Genomic DNA, 18,849 nt, shown 5'->3' with positions numbered 1-18,849 from the left:
GGTAATGAAATGTGGTTAATTAATTATTGTCCAACATGTCGTATACTTTTTTTTGTAGGTATGACACGTTAAGCGTGTATTACACAGATTACCTTTCACGTTAAACGACTTCAGTGGGCGTTCATCGGATTAACCCCACCGCTTTTTATGCACATTACGGTTTATGTTGCCAGGGAGTGACGAGTGACTCACAACCATCATAGAGACACAAAGGAGCTGCAGTGACAATGTAGACAGTAGATAGTTGTTCTTGCATCTCACATAGAGCACTGTTTACTGTCACTCAAATCCTGTCAATGCAATGAAGTGTATTTCTCTCTGGGCTACTATCAGTTAGCTAATTGTTGCTTTTGCACTTACGAATCATCTTAGTGAGATAGCAGAGTGCACCGTTAGCTAGCTAGCTAGCTAGCTAAGCACCTGATTAGGCTCTGCTATTGGGATTGGCTGTTTTTTCTCCGCTAGCCACTACAGCTGTGCAGCTAATTTGTACTATGGAGTTTCCTTTTGATATTAACCAGTTGTTCCCCGAAAGGGTCTCTATTTTGGACCAGACCCTTGTTGCAGGCCAAAAATCAGTAGGAAGGTAAGTTGTAAGATCATTTTGTCCTTCCCTCTATGTTGTTAGCCTGCTACATTTCATCTCCCACCATGAAATACCTTTCCTGGGTCCCTGTAGAGAATGCAGCTCCAGATTCCATTAAGAAATCAGTTAATTGTCTGTCTGGCATTGTTCTTGTAAAAAAATAATAATAAGAATAAGTACGAGAGAATGATTTCAGGATGAGTGTCATATAAACTTCACTGGTAAGACATCTATTAATTGGATGGCAGGCAAAAACCATGCTCAGGCATCAGTTCAATTGTATAATACCCATGGACTTTTTTCTCCTGGAGTCCTGATGTAGTCGTAATGTGGGTTGTCCTTTCTGTTTGAAACCGTATTAACCACTTCCTTATTGTCCCTGCAGGCCAGATCTTCAAGCCCACATAGCCACACTTATTGATGAACTTGGGAGAGCCTCAGCAAAGGTCTGTTTATGTTGAAGTTCTTATTTTATAATAGGGAAAGCGGATACAATGGAAAAAACGTGAATGTGATCAGATAATAGTAATAATAATAATAATAATAATAATAACAATAAAAGAATGAATTATCAAATGTTAATATGCAGTAAATGTGTACTGAACTTCATTGTTGTTTGTTTTTAGAGAAGGAAACTGCAGGTTTAAGTGATAACAAATATATAATTACAATTTTCATAATTAACTTCATTATTAACCGTGGTTATTTCTGTTATAAAGTTGGGCATTTTTACCTGTCATTTATAGCCCATGTGATTGCCTTTACTAACTAGCTAGCTTTTACGACACTGTGTGGCCACTCCTGCCGTGCCCAACTCATGTCAGATGAGATCCCTGATGAAACTGAAACGCTCTACCCGCACCCTCAAAAAAGTGGATGTGTGGAGTTCATGACATTTTTAACACCCGGCCCTTTGTAACAATGCTCAGTCTTTCTTTTCTCAGGCCCAACAGCTCACAGCACCTATAACCAGTGCGTCCAAGCTGCAGTCCCAGAGACATCAGCTGTTCTTGCTGAAGGACGGAGAGCGCAATGGGTACATCTTGCACGAACACACGCACACACTATCCACTGTCTGTTTCTGGACTGTCTAAGCTGGTAATCTTCACCTGGACATGCTCAGCTCACCAGTCATACTAAAATCACAAAGCATGTACTGTAGTACTGAGCCACAGAAGACACTGTGTTTAATGGTTATGGCAGCAGTCTGCCTCACATCACTCAAAAGAGAAAACGGTGTTGATACTTGTCTTTAGTCATTGGACTTCAGTCTTCACCCCTCTCCATCCAAACCAAACTTACTGCTCCTCTATCCAAAAAAGTTGCATTTCTTTCAATGTTTTTGGATATATGATAACCTGAATGACTGAGAATCCTCACAGAATTACTGCTTCCTTTCTCTCCTACATACAGAGGACGCGGTGTGATTGTGGGATTTCTAAAGGTCGGCTACAAGAAGTTATTTCTACTTGTGAGTCACCTATTTTAGTTATGCTCTTATTTCTCTTCTTTTTTTTTTTTAGCTTGTCTATAGTTCCATATGATTCACTGATTTTAAACCCATGTAAACTTCCTGTATTAGCTGTTTAGGTATGCTTGTTGTTTTACCTCCCCAGGATCAACAGGGTGTGCACATAGAGGCAGAGCCACTGTGTGTTTTGGATTTCTACATAGCAGAGAACTTGCAGCGACATGGCTATGGGCTGGAGCTGTTTGATTTCATGCTGAAGGTGAAGCATTCACCTCAAATTACTACAAACCAGACTCTGTGTGGTAGAGGGCATTATTATGGTCACCCCTCCAAGCTATTCATATCAAACACAAATCATCTATTGATGAACAATTGTGATGAAATGCACCTTTAGCCTAATAGTGCTGCAAAAGATAACTAGTTCTATGAGCATTTTCTCCACTGTAAATGTAACACATACATGTATTTTAACTAATATAATGTGAAAGTTTTTGTATGCTCCATTATATTCTGACCAGTGCATTAATATTTGAGGCCTATACTGAGGATGACATTTGAGAATTTGAACTCTATATAGATATATTGAGCTGGTCTATAGATAAACAGTAATAGTTACAGTCCCATAGGTTGATATTATAGCCGTTCTGTTTAATTATTTCATGTTCATATATGGCAACTTTGAGCTTTGGATGATGCAGAAAGGTCCCAGCATGCATCAAACAAACTTGTATACAGTATGTTTTGCGGACATGACTTGCTGACAAGCCATTCATTAAAAGCCTTCTCAGTCAGCCTCATGTGTGAAACTATGCACTGCAGACGGACACGCACTTAAACACACAAAGATGTGGGTTAGAGGTTTGTGCTCCAAGTCAGTCACATAATGTAGGTCAGTGCAGAGAATAAAAGTAAGTTTACAACTTTATTTATGTTGAGAAAAGCAAAAACTACAGATTACAAAAAAATACAGATGATTCCTTCATGTTGTTGTGTTATAATTGTCACTAACTGCTCTTTTTTTTAATTATTATTATTTTGTCTACTGTAGCACAAGAACATAGAGCCTGTACTGATGGCTTATGACAGGCCGTCACCCAAATTCCTGTCTTTCCTGGCAAAGCATTACTGCCTGACACATAGTGTTCCTCAGGTATGATGCACTTTATTGAATGTGAAAAGTGTGTCCTCTCCTATATGATACAATGCTTAAAGGATCTGTGTGTATGATTTGCAGGGATCTATTATCTAGTTTTCATAATTATGTTTTCCTTTCCTGTAACTACAAGTGGCTGTATTTTCTTTAACTTGGAATGAGCCCTTCGCAGCTACAGTAAGCAGATTTTATTTCACTGTCATATTCTGTTGCCATGTACCAAAGACCAGGTCTAGAAAGGGCTAGTGTAGTTTTTACATTGCTGTGGTCCTACAAACTGGGAAAGGGAGGGTGAGGGAATTGTAATCACTTGTTTGAAATCTGCAACATTGCCTCTAGATGCCACTAGTCCTACACACTGATCCTTTAAATCTGTCTGTCTTCTGGTTCTAAGAATTAGATCTCTCTTCCTCAAGGGACTAAAGCAAATGACATATGGTTTTCTTTCATGTGACTTTCAATGTGGTTGCTCCACTTATCATGGTTATATTTAAACCCTGACTCCTTCCTCCTCATTTCTCTTTGAGTTTGGCTATTTTTAAGGCTCCTTTTTCATTGTTACACGGAGACAAATGTTGATTTGCCACTGCTTTTATATAAAATTAGTTGTCCAAAAGCTGGTTATATTGGCAATTGTTAAATTCATTTTGAAGTGCGTATTGGACACTATAAACTTCCAAAAATTGGCTATGGACGTTCACTTAGCACATAGAATTACTCAGTTTGCCTCCAAGAGGTGCTTCACACCTGGCCAAATGTCACAATTTGGTCACAATGGCAGTGCATAAACATAGGAAACTCTGTCCTTAAATGATGCAATAAATGACACATGATCCATTCTCAACTGATTTGCATTTTCCCAGTTTGGAAATTACCCTCTGTCGTAGATTTGGCATCAATCGCATTTTGCTTATAATAAACCAGTAATGCTGAAAATGACTTTTCATGTCAATTATGACATGATAGTTAGACTGATGATCACCACGCATGAGAGCAACGCAGGCTACTCGGAATTCTGAGTCACCAGTATAGTATTATGCAATAAGCCTATAATTACTGCTACAAACCATTTAACATTTTATGACAGGAAACAACAACACTGACATCATCAGGTTAGGCAGAATGCCATAAAATAAAAGGTTAAATATTCTTTGAAGCCTTTGCTAGATAAGGTGAACGGTGTAAACTTGTTCATCTAGTTTGCTATACACCGTTGAAAGGCAGTGCTTTTGATGAAATGGCAAGGGCCCACCCTCCTTTTCCTTACTTGTGCATTCAGACACATAAAACTACACAGTGTCTGCTCAGCTCAAGAGAGGCCCACTTAAATGTTTCTGATCTACATTCAGATAGATGTGTCTGTTCTAGTTTAAGCCAGGCAGGATTCTCATCACCCACTGTTTGTCCATGTTGATGCAGTGTGTCAGCCACTTCTTTATGACTCCTAACAGAGCTTTGATTTCCACATGAAATGACAGAAAGAATCCAAAACTAGTTGCACACGCCTCTTCTAAATGTCAAGACTATAATTCCATGCTCAAATCGTTAAAGATGGCAGATCAGGTAGATCAACTTGTAGGATCCCTTAAGAGAATAACAGTATACACAGTGTCTCTGCTTAAAAGTTACTCAGGGCGTTTCTGTTTCACTGATCTTGTCTCTCTCATTATTCTGTGCAGGTTAATAACTTTGTGGTGTTTGAAGGCTTCTTTCTCAACAGAGAAGGTAATATTTTCACCACTCTGATCCCATTGCTTAGTTTTTGTTTTCGTGAAAGAGGTTATGTGATTGTTTTTCTTCTTTGTGGTAACATGGGCTTTAAGGTGTGGCCAAGTAGGCGGTCTCAAACGCGACATCCTTACCGGCTGAACCGGTGTTTGCTTAGCAGTCTTGGTATTCCGATATCGAAGTTGAATCTGCTTAGCTTTGTTTTGGCAAAAAGGCAGTACAGTCTTAGAACAACCACATAGTTTTGTGACAACATTAAGTTCTGTCATGTAACATATTGTGTGCTACAGCTTTAAAGTTATTTCTTGCTTTTTGGAATGAGTGTAGATATTTTTTTCTTACATATGTGTATGTGTAAGGAAAAAAACACCCTTGTTCAAGAGAAAGTGTAAATTGGGCACTCGAGCCAAATGAGTGCTGTTCTGCTTCTTTCCCGGTTCCAAATTGTTTTGTTTCACCAAACTCTCTCAGGCACACCTTCTTCTCCTCTGACGGATCAGAGGATGTACGGCCTGTTGTAAGGACTTTTTAAATCTCTTTTATTTTCTCATACATCCTCAGCATCTTGTGTCATTATTAGCTCTCGCTATCTTATACTATATATTTTCTTTCTTTTTTTTTTTTATCATTTCCACCCAGTTTCAGTTCCTATTTTCCATTGCTTGCACTTAGCTACCTATGTAGATACAATATATGTCATGCGTCATATATCATGTCATATATTGAACCTACCATCATGAGTCAGGGAACTCCAGTATCCACTAAGAGCTACAACCTGTAGACCACCTCCAATCCCCACAGGTCACTAGACGGAATTTACCTGCCTGCTTCCTAAGTCTCCAGTGTCTCTAAAATGTCTGTCAGTTTGTTAAAGCCAATGTTGGTATGTGTGACAATGTGCCAGTAATACACTTAATAACTGTAAACAATACGATTATGTTTAAAAAGACTGGTAGCCTCTTTATTTAGTGTATGTATGTATGCCACCAGCTTTAAATGATTTATAGTGCAAATCAGGAATAGGTGCCATTCCTCTAGAAGAAAGTAAAGAATGTTCTATCTCCAATTGTCGTTGTGCCTATAGATGCCTGTCAACACTGATACAAAGCCAGCTGCACAGTTTTCTACCTAAAAGTGTGCTGGAATAAAAGTGTGTTTCTTTTTTTTTTTTTTTGCAGAAACTACAACAGGGGATAGAAAATATATCACTGTTCTTTTAGCATTTTAACATATATTACAAGAACGAAAGAGCCGGCTAACAATAGCTGAAGCCTTTGATAACAAGTCGGCTGCTGTCGCGCTGGCTCTTGTTTCTCAACGCAATGTCTGTATTTGTGAGAAATATATTCCTTGGATTTAGTACTTAATGTATATTCAAATATAAACTGCTTTTTCATTTCTAAACATGACATAACTGAGTTGAGCAAGGATCCATTTCTTAGCACTTGATTGTAACTGAAAATGACACTAGTTACCCTTAGCTTATGCAACACTGTGTACCCAGTGCCCGAAGTTTCATGCTGTTATGGAGGTCTTATTAAAAGAAAACTTTTGTTGATGGGCTGTAATCCATTAAGTTATGGAAGGCTATAGTTGTTTTTTTAACATGCAAGTTTGAATAACTTGACACCAGTATGAGCATACAATATCAACACGCATAATTTAGACCTACTTTAGTTTACAATAATACAAATATACTGCTTGTTATGATTGATTGTTTTTATTGGTCTTTGAATTGGCCTATGTGCATTACCTTAGGTTAGGTTAATAGGGTATGTATTGACACAACAAGTAATTGAGTCTATGGCCTGGTGCTCATGGGCATGTACTGTACTGTATGTAGATGTAGTGACTGTAAGCTGGGTAGTCTGCTTCACCAACATACCCAAATGCAGTGGCAGGTGGTGGAAAATCTAATATGTTCTTATTTGAGGAAGATCAGAATGAGTTACAAGGACATGTTGTAAATGTAAGAAATATAATAATATGGCTGGTGTCATACTGAGGCTACCATTAATTTTAACAAGGGTTTCACTTACCCTTGTCAAATGGGTTATTTTATATTTATATTTATATTATATTTGATAAAGATATTTATATTTAGGCCAACTGTTAACATAGCTGCATAACAGATAGCAATTCACTCAGTCTTTAAAAGATTGTGTCAGGAATGGTCTTTCTTGGTGACAATCTTAGTTTCATGTTTTCAGAGAAATTGTTCTGATGTCTACTGGAGATGTCAGGACTTATACGTGAATTCTACTTGAGGTTGGATCCTCCCTTAGAGCTCCTACAATCAGTTTTCTGGTTGTGAAACCTATATAATGTTACAATACTGCCAGAGAAACTGCTTAAATGTAGTCATGTTCTGTTTTTGGCCCTGCTCTGAGTGTGTCTTTCTCTACAGTGGCCCAGTTGAGAAAAGTTCCCCTAAGAAAGCCAGAAGGAGAGATCAAGCCATACTCTTTAATGGAGAGAGAAGGTAAACCGTTATATTGGTTGGTTAACAAAATGTGATAAAAAAATAAACTTAAAGACACTGAGTGATCAGTTTAGTCGAAGTCAGATAAATGAAGAAACTTCTAGTATTCAGACACAGAGACCACATAACCTGCAATTAGTTATTCGGTGTCTCTGGTAACTCTTTTCATGATTAAATAATACATTTTTAAGTGACCAGATTAAGTACGTAAGTAAACCGAAATAGGCAGTAGTATAATTTTAATTCCTAGTAATAGTCAAATTAGCTGTCCAGTGAGGTTGTCGAATCTGGGTCTTAAACTGGTGAGAGGTCTTTATAGTATCGCTAAAAAAAAACTTTCCATCTGACTCATTGCCTGAGCTTTCTCTTTTGAAATATTTCAGTTTTAACAGTACAGGATAAACCTTAATCTGAGTCTCTCTCTTATGTGTGTCTCTTAAACTCTTTTCTGGGGAGATCCCCAAGGATCTGTATTGGGCACTTTACTGTGTATTGACCTTTTTAAGTGGCATGCTTTAAGCCAGTCTTGAAGTTCAAACACAAATGGATGCGTATGTTTTATTGTTTTATGTGTACAGAAGGGTCTAGGATAATAATATAATTCCAGATGACACTGAATGGCTCACTGCCTCCTGTTTGCATGTAAATATTACTAAATCAGTATCTCTCTAAGGAAACTGATCAGTGTCACCTTTGTGTGCCTGAATTTCTATATCTCGGGGCTATTTTAGATTTTAATTAGAGGTTTAAACGTTAAAATTCTGCATAAATAAGCAAAAGGGGAAGCCGAAAAAAGTTCACTTATTGCAGTTTTTCTTTTATTTTACATTACTCGTGTAAAGTATCGGTTATGATTTAAAGTGACATGTGAATAAAGTGTGATATTGTGTCCTGGTTTTCTGGACTGTGGACTGGTAAGGATAAATAACATCATATATCATAAGCATGTATCATCAGATAAATTGTGTTTGTATTTAATGAGATGACTCCGATTTGGCCTTGACAATGAGATGGGAATTGTTTTGAATTACATTTATGCCACGCTGACCTCTTTTATGTCATATAGATAAAATAATTCATCCAGCCCTGTATTGCAAAAGATTTCTAGGAGCACAATGGTATATCAAAATCTAAGTAAACAACAGTCAAACTTAAAATGACAGAAAAACATTTGGACTCTTATTTGCAGCCAGACACACTCAACATAATGGAATTAAGGTGAGCACTAACAAGCATGAAGGGTGTAAAGAGATTCTGTCGATAAGCAGTGTTTTCCCCTATTCATAGCAATAAACGTGAGATTATTTCAGTCACTGCTGCTTCAGTTTTTAGCCTATTTACATTTATTTTGTCTCTTGCAACACATCCAACTTCATAGCAGTGCACTACTAAATTGCTTAAGTGCTCCTTAATAAGTCACAGATGATGGCTGTGCTCAAAACATTCCATGTCTCCTATTCAACCAAACCACTGGGCTCAAGTGACCCAGAAAATAAATCTTATCCGTTCTTACTAGAACAAAATGCCTGCAGCTTAGATCGCTGATGTCATGAACCATAAACATGTATAGAGCTGATTACATGTTCTCTTTGATTGCACCGTTTGGCGATGTTTGCATAGAAATAAAATAACTATGTAGAATATTTTTTGTCCAGTGGTACGTCAGGAGCAGAGGACTCTTCCTTGGCCATTTGCTCCTCCTCACTCACCCCAGCGGTCGGCATCCTCCCAGTACTCCCATTCCCTGAGCGTGGGATCCTCCCCCAACAGGGTGTCCCCTCAAATCGCCCCATCTTCTTCCCCTTGGGGCAACAGGGACCAGAGCCCACAGTCACCTCTCATCGAGCGCTGCAGAACAAGGCGCGCCAGGTAAGAACTGACGCATATCCAGTCAAGAAAAACATAGCCCTGTGGTCAGAATTATGGTTACTGTAGGCAGATGTCATACCACTGAAGTTACATGTGTTTCCACTTCAAGGGAGACATGCCATCATTTTGTGTTTAGACATGTTTAGTTGTCTACAGTTGGTTACTTTCCAGCAGCGTCATTCAGTATGTTTACATGCACAGACCACCACTGATGGAGAACTTTTAAAAAAATTCCACTGCATATATAAATGAAAGTTAAGAGCAACATGTGGAATATTTTGTGTATATAAACCTAATGAATGTCTCTGAATCAATCCCACAGATGTTTAACTGTTAATTTAACACTACGGCAAATTTAGTGGAGTTCAGGCAGAATGTTTTAACATTTCAGGTATCCTGCCAATGTACAGTAATATGCAGGGAACTAATTTTGCTTTGTCTCAGTGCTACAGTGTACATGATAAAGAGTAAAAACTAAAAAAGACAGGAAAGAGCAAGCAGTATAAAGTGCAGTGAATTTATAGTGCTACTGCATGTGAAAATGTGCCTAAGTCAATTTTGATTAATTATGAAATTTCTAATAAGGTTGACGTGTGTCTGTAACATAAGAAGGAGGGGAGTATCTAGCATGGCTAAAAGCATCACTGATTTTCCATGGGTGTAATCAGCATTAGAGGATCAGGGTGGGGGTGCTGTAATTTCCATAATTTTGTAGATGAATCATTTAGTTTGTGGTTTCTATAGAGGCTATTTCTTTTACCCCTTGTTTACTACACTCAGTTTGGATTTAAATGAGTAAAGAAGTCAGTATTTGCTTCAGATGCAGGAAGAGACTTGAAGTTTGTTAAGCAGGGAAAAAACTACACACATCTCCTGTTTTATACTGCAGAGCAACCCAGTAGAATTGGCTCTAGTACCTTGGGAAGGTGTGGTCAGTATAACTGCTAGTAGAATGCTTGCTCTGTGTTTTTAACAGACTTTTAGTTATAGCTGACTTGTTTGTGCTTATTAATCATCTTGTGATTTCAAATTTTAATGAAATAATCTGACATTGATGTTACTCTGGTATCAGTGTTACCGTTACATCAAAATTTTCTTATTTAATTCAATAGACACATTCACACATTCACTATATAATTCCTGTTCCTGTTGTGTCACTATCATTTTCATTTTCCATATCATATTATGTAATTCAAATTAAAAATTAAAATTAAAAAATCATCAACATCATGTTGTGTCCAATTCTGGTATTAACTCTTTACAGTTTATAGAATATAAATTCTGGCCAAAAAAAACCCCACTCTAATATTTAGTTAGACAACCTTGATTACAACACTTATTCTCTGTGGCATTGTTACGATAAGCTTCTGGAATGTCACAAGATTTATTTCCATCCAGTGTTGCATTAATTTTTCACCAAGATCTTGTATTGATGATGGGAGAGTCTGACCACTGCGCAAAGCCTTCTCCAGCACATTCCAAAGATTCACAATTTGAGCCCAATGAATCCTGGCATTGTCATCTTGGATTATGCCATCAGGGAAGAAAAAATCCATTGATGGAATAACCCGGTCATTCAGTATATTCAGGTAGTCAGCTGACCTCATTCTTTGGGCACATAATGTTGCTGAACCTAGACCTGACCAACTGCAGCAACCCCAGATCGTTTACTCACCCATTTTGTGTAATTCGTATTCCTTCGGGAGATATTTAGATCTGCATATATCCATGTAGTGGGAGTGACTGGGGCACCAAAATGCAGCCTCTAAATAACGCATCTGCCGCGAAACTCGTTCATTTCACCAATATTTTGTTATCGTATGCTAGTGCTATTCCCCGTTGAGTCAGGAGTTACCTGTTATCTTAATCCAGGGTCTGTACAAATACCTACAGACTCCGGCTGATGTCTTCTGACCTGGATGATGTCGTCTCTGAGTGCCGCGCACACCTGCGACGGTCGGCATGTTTACCTGTAATTTGCTACTGCTAGTTTTTTTGCAACATGGCTGAATGTTTTTCCGACTCTGAGGTTGTGGACGAACCATAGCTAATTATCTCCCGTAGGAATACGAATTACACAAAAGTTATATGGGTGAGTAAACGACCGTATTTTATGCCAGAAATAAGGTCCAGGTTGTAAAAAACAGCAGTTCCCCTCTAAACAAGACACAAAATAATTTACTGAGATTTTATTGATGTTGAAATTGTATATGTAATATTATTAATCACAGTTTTAAATTAGGTGTTGTAGAAACAGAGCATTATTCATTCAAGCTTTCATTATACTTAGATACTACAATATGCTAGTGCCAGTTCTGCTGAGCTTGGCAGAAGGATGCTACATTCCCTTTATTAGTCACTTATTGTCCCCAGCACAAAGAGGCAGATTTCATTCTCCGCTACTTATTTGTTCTGCTTGACCACTGCTTTCTAAACACTGTCTCTTTTTCTCTCTTTCCCTTCTCCTTCATTGTTTATTCACCCATTCTGGTCCATTTATGTTCTGTTACCCCACTGGTTAACTGTGTACTCTCTCCTCTTTTTCCTGTCACCACTGTCTGTTAATCAATAGTTCCCTTAATAGATCTCAGCTTGGCTTCCATTGACCAGCCTCTGACTGGCACAACTGCCCCTTCCCTTTAAAGGATGGCTGTGGTGTCTAAGTTTTATGGATGGCCTGTTTCTGTGACTTGGAGAGTGTGCTGTTATTAGAATATCTGATTCAAACAAGGAGAGGATGACAGGTTCCCTTAGGCCTTTTAGTCATTATCCCTAGCAGAGGGAAATATGATGGCTCTGTGTTATTTGCTTGCCTTTTTTTAGAACCCATTAAAACTATCTTCCACAATACTGCAAATGTGACATTGCCTTTTGTCATACACTGTCATACACACAAACAAGTATTAACTACATAAACTGGTGGATATATGTTAAGGCTCCACCTTCTATTTCAGTCTTACTTCTGTTCTTATTTTATGTTTGATTTTATTTATATATCATTATGCACTTTTAGTTGTTCTATTGTGTTGTGTAATTATATCATTTTGACATTTTTTTCTTACATTTATTTTACATAACCGTCCTTTGACATTCTTCATGTACCCTTTTTATTTTTACCCTGCTCTATATCATTTTGTTTTTTGTTTTTTTTTTCCTCATCCTGCTTGCTTGCTGGCTGTTGCCATTTCTTTGATAGCCAACAGGGTCTAGCTGCCAGAAACAGTCTTTACAGTCGACACATGGACAACAGAGCTGTTGGATTGCTGGACATACACTTGCCAGGTAAGGTTTTGTGAAGATGTTAATATTCTTAGATAGATATTTGAAGATATTTGTTAGATTTATACATGGAAGTTATACCAACCATACCAAACTGGGATATACTGGGATCTATTAGTGTGACAGATTCGTTTTAACTCAAAGATGACAGATACTGCCATAGTGAAGCCTATCAACCATGGTTGCACCGTATATGATAGCCAGTTCCTTTCACCATTTAAGACTGGGAGATTTGGTTGAAAAGCTCCAAATGACAGTGAAAGGGTATGGAGTCAACACGTTCAAAAATCAACTGATGTTTGATCTAGAGGCTGACACCGATATAACTTCATGCCAATTTATTTCACTGCCAGTCATTTAACTGGCTCACAGATGGCTATTTAAAACTGGTGTCTTGAATAAATGGCCATCTAGTAATCACAAGCTAGCGCTGGAGCAGCAGCTGCGTAGTGCACAGCTGTGAGATAGTAATGCATATATAGTTCAGCAAACCAATTACATTTAACCTTTTCACTTTAGATAATTTAATTCAACCTGTAGTGAATCCACGTAGTTCTGCTCTACTTCCTCATGTGTTAGCATCTTGTGCCTCCTCAGGTGTGAGACCAGTGGGGGATCAGTCACATTCACTGGGATACACAGACACACACAGGTTGGCCAGTATTCACAAACCACAAAACAGGTATTTATACTAAAGCACCCGGCACATTTAACTGTTCATTGTCAATGAGATTAACAAGCACAAATGATAAAATATGAACAATAAAATGAGGTAAAATGAGACTGTCCACTCCGGAAAAAAGACTGTGTTGGTCGATTGGTCCATCACTTAAAACTTGCAGAAGAATTTTAGTTCTTTGCAGATGTACAGTATACAAATATCACAGTGGACTCCAAAAGACCCTTATTTTTCAGACAAGCAACCAAAGAGCAGGACTGTTACAGAAAGGAACATTGGGCAGTTGCTTGTTTTTTTTTCAGTAATGTGTATCTTAGTGGAAGACAGCGGACACAGCATCTGGTTGGACGTAAAGTGTCAGTGGTTTTCCCTACTGGTACCTCAGCCATGTGTGACATATGGGTGTGACAAGCTGGTGAAGGCAAGCCATGATTGTCTGTTTTGTCTTGGTAAGAAGTAATGATTATATGATCACCTTCTCACAGTGACCACTTCAAGAGAAAACAATGGTTCTGTTAACCCAAACAAATTAACACAGGTGAATGTGCAAAATCACTTAGATAGACAAGATAGATAGCTAAATAACTGCAGCACAGTAATCATAATGCTCACGTGTCTACAACTCACTCTTCAGTACGACTGTCTGCCCATGATTGAGGTGTAGCTGGACCTGAAACTTGTTAACACAGACATCAACACACCCCTCAAGCCAACTGAGACCACAGGGAGCATTTCTACGCACTGGAGACCTTCTTTGTCATGTTTAATACTAAAGAGTCCTTACTATTTATAGAAAATTCAACCCTAGAGTGTTATTGTAGGGCGTAAGAAGACTTTTTTCATTTTGTAACATTTTTCAAAAGTTTAAATTTTCATGTAGAAATCAAGGTCAATGAAATTACCATATATGGTTCCTTGCCCTTAAGTGGTAAACAAATGTTAACATGTATTTAGACCATTAGAACATAAGTGTGGGTTCAGGCACTTGTCAGCATACACATTATCACATTAAACAACATTATGCCACTCCTTTGTGGTACCTAATAAGCAGTTACACCCAGCATTAATGCAGAGCTGGACTTTGTAGAGCACATTTGCCCTGAGAATGCTGCCTTGATCTTTGCTGATTGGCTGGGTTACAACCACATGCGTCTAAACATCACTGAGATGCACAGGGACGTAATTTAAAATGTGTGCTAAAGTTACTAAATGTGGTTACTAAAGAGTTAACAGCACATTCAGATGTACACTGATGGTAGATTTTGATTGCAAGACGGATACTTATATGCGATTTCAATTGGATTTAACTACATTTTTACCATAGCAGTGGAACATCAGGAAAAACTCCTGTAAATTAATTTAATATAATTATATGGGTCAGTGCACTGGGTTTACTTCTCCATTTCCTGGAAGCCTGCCCAGTTTACAACATAATGACACTGATTTGCGGTAGGACCATTCAATTGCTTGCAGAGATATTTAAAATCCAAATGGATATTAACTCAGTTTTTTGCAACTTGTTTTCCCTCTATTGTGCCCTTGTGCCCAGGTCCCGGCCTCTCTCACTTCCACCTCTGTCTGCATTCAAAAAGAATGGCATCTGTGACCAGACCTCCTCAGACAGCAGAGATATGCAACTGGATACAAATGCTGAAGCACATAGCGCTAAAGAGGAGATTAAGGCATTGGACAGTCCAGAACTTCCAGCAGGAGGCAACCACAGAACTCTGTTGGAGAAGAGGAGTGCCAGAAACAGACAAGGCTGGTCGTGGACTGTTGGACAGAACTGTTACACTGCCCAGTGGGTAAAGCAGAAACATGAATACAAGAGCACCTGTCCCTGGTGATCGGGAGCCAGTTCTGTGATGACAGCTGTACCAAAATTAAGATATAAAGTGCCAGTCAAAAGTTTGGACACACCCTCTCATTTAATGGTTTTTCTTTATTTTCATGATTATTTACATTGTAGATTCTCACTGAAGGCATCAAAACTATGAATGAACATATATGGAATTATGTAGTAAACAAAAAAGTGTGAAATAACTCTAAATATGATATTCATATTTTAGACTCTTCAAAAGTCTTGCTTTGTTGACAGAGCTGCAAACCCTTGGACTTCTCTCAATGAGCTTCATGATGTAGTCACCTGAAATGGTTTTCACTTCACAGGTGTGCCTTGTCAGGGTTCATTTGTGGAATTTCTTGCCTTCTTAATGGGGTTGGGACAATCAATTGTGTTATGCAGAAGTCAGGTTGGTACACAGCTGACAGCCCTATTTGACAACTGTTAGAATTCATATTATGGCAAGAACCAATCAGCTAAGTAAAGAGAAACAACAGTCCATCATTACTTTCAGGTGGTCTTCAGGTGTTCAGTAACATTGATGCAGGGAATTCTTGGCGTCTTCTTGGAAGATGCAGAAAGAGGTGAAATTTTAGACCAAATTTCAGTGCCCGTTCTCTGAGAAATAAAGATACCCCTATTCTGCACTTCTTTTTTTGTGATCAGTTCTTTATTGAAAGACCCCCCAGGTCTCTCTCAGAGACAGAAAACTAAAATCTGCACTCATGCACACTTCTGTCATGTTGCACTTTGTCCTTCACCAGTCTATGAGCTACCTCCCACTCCCATAGAGTTTTAAGGCTGGCTCCATGTATTCGGGCAACAGAACACTACATCAAAACTATTTCAAGAAAGGTGTTGGCCCACTGTTGCCATCTCAGAGCCAAGATTTTTTTGGCAGCAGTGAGACCAGCCCATAGAATATGTCTCTGTTGCAGGGACAGATCTAGAGGGGAGTCATCATTAAGTAGAAGTAACAGCGGTGAGAGTGGGACCCTAACTCCAAGTATGTTGCTTAGAGTATGAGAAACTTTTTCCCAGAATTTGGCCACCCCTGGGCATTCCCAGTACATATGCACAAAGGACCCCAGGACACCTAATGAACATAGTTCACAATTGGGAGATGAAATGATTTTCATAGAATGCCACTTTCTAGATGTAAGGTACATCCTATGGACCAATTTGTAGTATTAGTATTAGATGGTCTGGAATCTTAGATGTGCCACTCAAACTTTTCTATATTTTGTCCCAACAAATATCTTATTTTTTTGCAGAAAGATCTCTGTCATGTAGCTTTTACCGGTAGTGACTTGTGGGGGGTCAGACATTAATTTGTAGAGTTTAGAGACCACTCCCTGCATTGATCCAGTTGAGAGTAATGACTTATGAAGAGGATGTGCAAGGAACACTGAGCCCCATGGAACACCATAAGCCTGCATAGCAAATCTCACGTGAAGGTAGAAGACAAAGGATGTTCCTGGTAAATTATACTCAGCCTTCAAGTCATTTAAAGCCCGTAGACCACTACCAGCACACAGGTCTTTTAAAACATGGACTCCCTTGTTTTCCCACTGTGGAAATGAGACTGGTACATTGTCAGTAACAAGTGAAAAATTGTTGAAAATTGGTGAGTGCTTCTGCCATTTAGGATCTGAGTGCACATGCTTCATTACAGCCCGGTAAGTTTCTGTAGGCTCTGTAGTCTATGAGGGAGGGAAATGTTCTCCTCAATCAATCTCAATCTAAGTCACAGATGAGCTAGGATTAAACCATATGGAAAGAGGACGCAGCGCAAATGACCAGAAATACATCTTGAAATTTGGCAAGGAAAGTCCTCCTTGGGAACCCTGTGATAGACTGGCGACCTGTCCAGGGTGTACCCTGCCTCTTGCCCAATGACAGCTGGGACCCTTAACAGGACAAGCGGTTAGAGAAGGTGAATGAATGAATGAATGAATGAAGTCCTCCCTGGGACCTATCTTGCTGGGGAGTTTTGAACGAGGCCTCTTTCCGTATAAACTTTGAAATCAATTTGTGCAATTTCTCCCAGTAGTCAACAGGAGGGGCAAGAGGTATCATAGAAGAGTAAAAGATTACCCAAGATAGAACAGCTTGTAACGATAATGGAAGTTTCATCCGGCTCTCAAGACCTGTATCTTTCTGTTAAAACTCTTGACAATTGGTATGCAGGAGGGCAAGGAAACTTGACATGCAGCTGGGTTTGAGTGCATCAACGCTGACTTATTCCAGTTTATTTTGTATCCGGATAGTGAATTAAACAACTCAAAAGTAGATAGAAAATATAGAAGCGGTATAGAAGAAACAGCCTCACCTATGTAAAGAAGAACATCATCAGCATATAATGAAATCCGATGATGTGTATTACAAAAAGTAATTGGGGTCACTAATGGATGTTGTCTGATTTTCTGGACTATGGTTCAAGGGATAGAACAAATATTAATGGTGAAAGAGGGCAGCCTTGACGGTTTCCCCTAAATACAGAAAACTGGGTAGAGCATAAATTGCCTGTGGGGACCATTGCAGAGGGTTTGGCATATAGGATTTTAATCATATCAATGAATTTCACCCCTAGCCCAGGCAGCAGCCGACACATATTATCAGATGCTAGACAAGTTTTAATAAAACCAGCTTGATCATCATGTATTAATTTGTTAAGATGTATTTCCAATCGGGTTGCAATTACCTTGGCATACAATTTGATATCACCATTCAGAAGGGAGAGAGGTCTGTAATTGCCACATCCTTGTTTGGTTTGGGAAGTAATGTAATTATAGCTGTGTTTGCACTTTGATTGAATGCACCCTTGTCAATAGCCATATTAATCATACACTGCCTGGTCAAAAAAATGTTGCCACCAAAACAAAAAGGTCACGCACTCCAATATTTCTTTGATTACAGCATGCATTCACTGTGGCATTGTTTCGACAAGTTTCTGCAATGTCACAAGATTTACTGGATGCAGTATTGCATTAAGTTTTCACCAAGATCTTGTACTGATGATGCCATGAGGGAAGAAATAAAAAATCCATTGATGGAATAACCTGGTCATTCAGTATGTTCAGGTAGTCAGCTGACCTCATTCTTTGGGCACATAATGTTGCTGAACCTAGACCTGACCAACTGCAGCAACCCCAGATCATAGCACTGCCCCCACAGGCTTGTACAGTAGACACTAGGCATGATGGGTGCATCACTTCATCTGCCTCTCTTCTTACCCTGATGCCCCCCATCACTCTGGAACAGGGTAAATCTGGACTCATCAGACCACATGACCTTCTTCCATTGCTCCAGAGTCCAATCTTTATGCTCCCTAGGGAATTGAAGCCTTTTTTCCTGGTTAGCCTCACTGATTAGTGGTTTTCTTAAGGCTACACAGCTGTTCTGTCCCAATCCCTTGAGTTGTTTTTCTGCGATCTGATTTCACCAAACGTTTCAGTGATCGCCAATCACCATCAATCAGGATTTGTTTCTGATCACATTTCTTCCTTGAACACGATGATTCCCCACTATCCTTCGAGTTCTTAACCCATTTTTAGTAGTTTCTACAATCTCTTTAGATGTTGTCTCTGCTTGATGCATGCCAATGATTTGACCCTTCTCAAACAGACTAACATCTTTTCCACAACCACAGGATGTGTCTTTCCACATGGTTGTTTAAGAAATGAGAAGCTACTCATTGCATCAGTTGGGGTTAAACAACTTGTTGCCAGCTGAAAGATAATCACCCATGCAGTAACT

General features: G+C 38.9%; 1 protein-coding gene across 2 annotated transcripts; it reads left to right on the top strand.

Annotated features, from left to right (window-relative positions):
- atat1 (alpha tubulin acetyltransferase 1) lies at positions 1–16,344 on the top strand. Of its 2 annotated transcripts, XM_084563029.1 has the most exons (12): positions 1–586; positions 972–1,032; positions 1,531–1,622; positions 2,000–2,057; positions 2,203–2,316; positions 3,106–3,207; positions 4,890–4,935; positions 7,346–7,420; positions 9,076–9,289; positions 12,486–12,571; positions 13,166–13,250; positions 14,797–16,344. In XM_084563029.1, exons 1-12 carry the CDS (start codon positions 495–497, stop codon positions 15,092–15,094), a joined length of 1,323 nt encoding a protein of 440 aa, XP_084419155.1. In that variant the 5' UTR covers positions 1–494; the 3' UTR covers positions 15,095–16,344. The 2 variants fall into 2 exon arrangements, with proteins under 2 accessions (XP_084419155.1, XP_084419156.1); XM_084563030.1 differs by lacking the exon at positions 13,166–13,250.
- Positions 16,345–18,849: the final 2,505 nt, after the last annotated feature.

Source organism: Chelon labrosus (assembly GCF_963514085.1).
Source record: "Chelon labrosus genome assembly, chromosome: 16".
Lineage (NCBI taxonomy): Eukaryota > Metazoa > Chordata > Actinopteri > Mugiliformes > Mugilidae > Chelon > Chelon labrosus.
Note: the sequence above shows the minus strand (reverse complement) of the source record. Positions and strands in the feature narration are given on the sequence as shown.

Excerpts from the sequence above, each read along its gene's own strand:
- atat1 (XM_084563029.1), top strand. The coding sequence starts at position 495 with ATGGAGTTTCCTTTTGATATTAACCAGTTGTTCCCCGAAAGGGTCTCT. Across the intron at positions 1,033-1,530 it reads TTGGGAGAGCCTCAGCAAAG|GCCCAACAGCTCACAGCACC; the intron begins GTCTGTTTATGT and ends TTCTTTTCTCAG. Across the intron at positions 7,421-9,075 it reads CTCTTTAATGGAGAGAGAAG|TGGTACGTCAGGAGCAGAGG; the intron begins GTAAACCGTTAT and ends TTTTTTGTCCAG.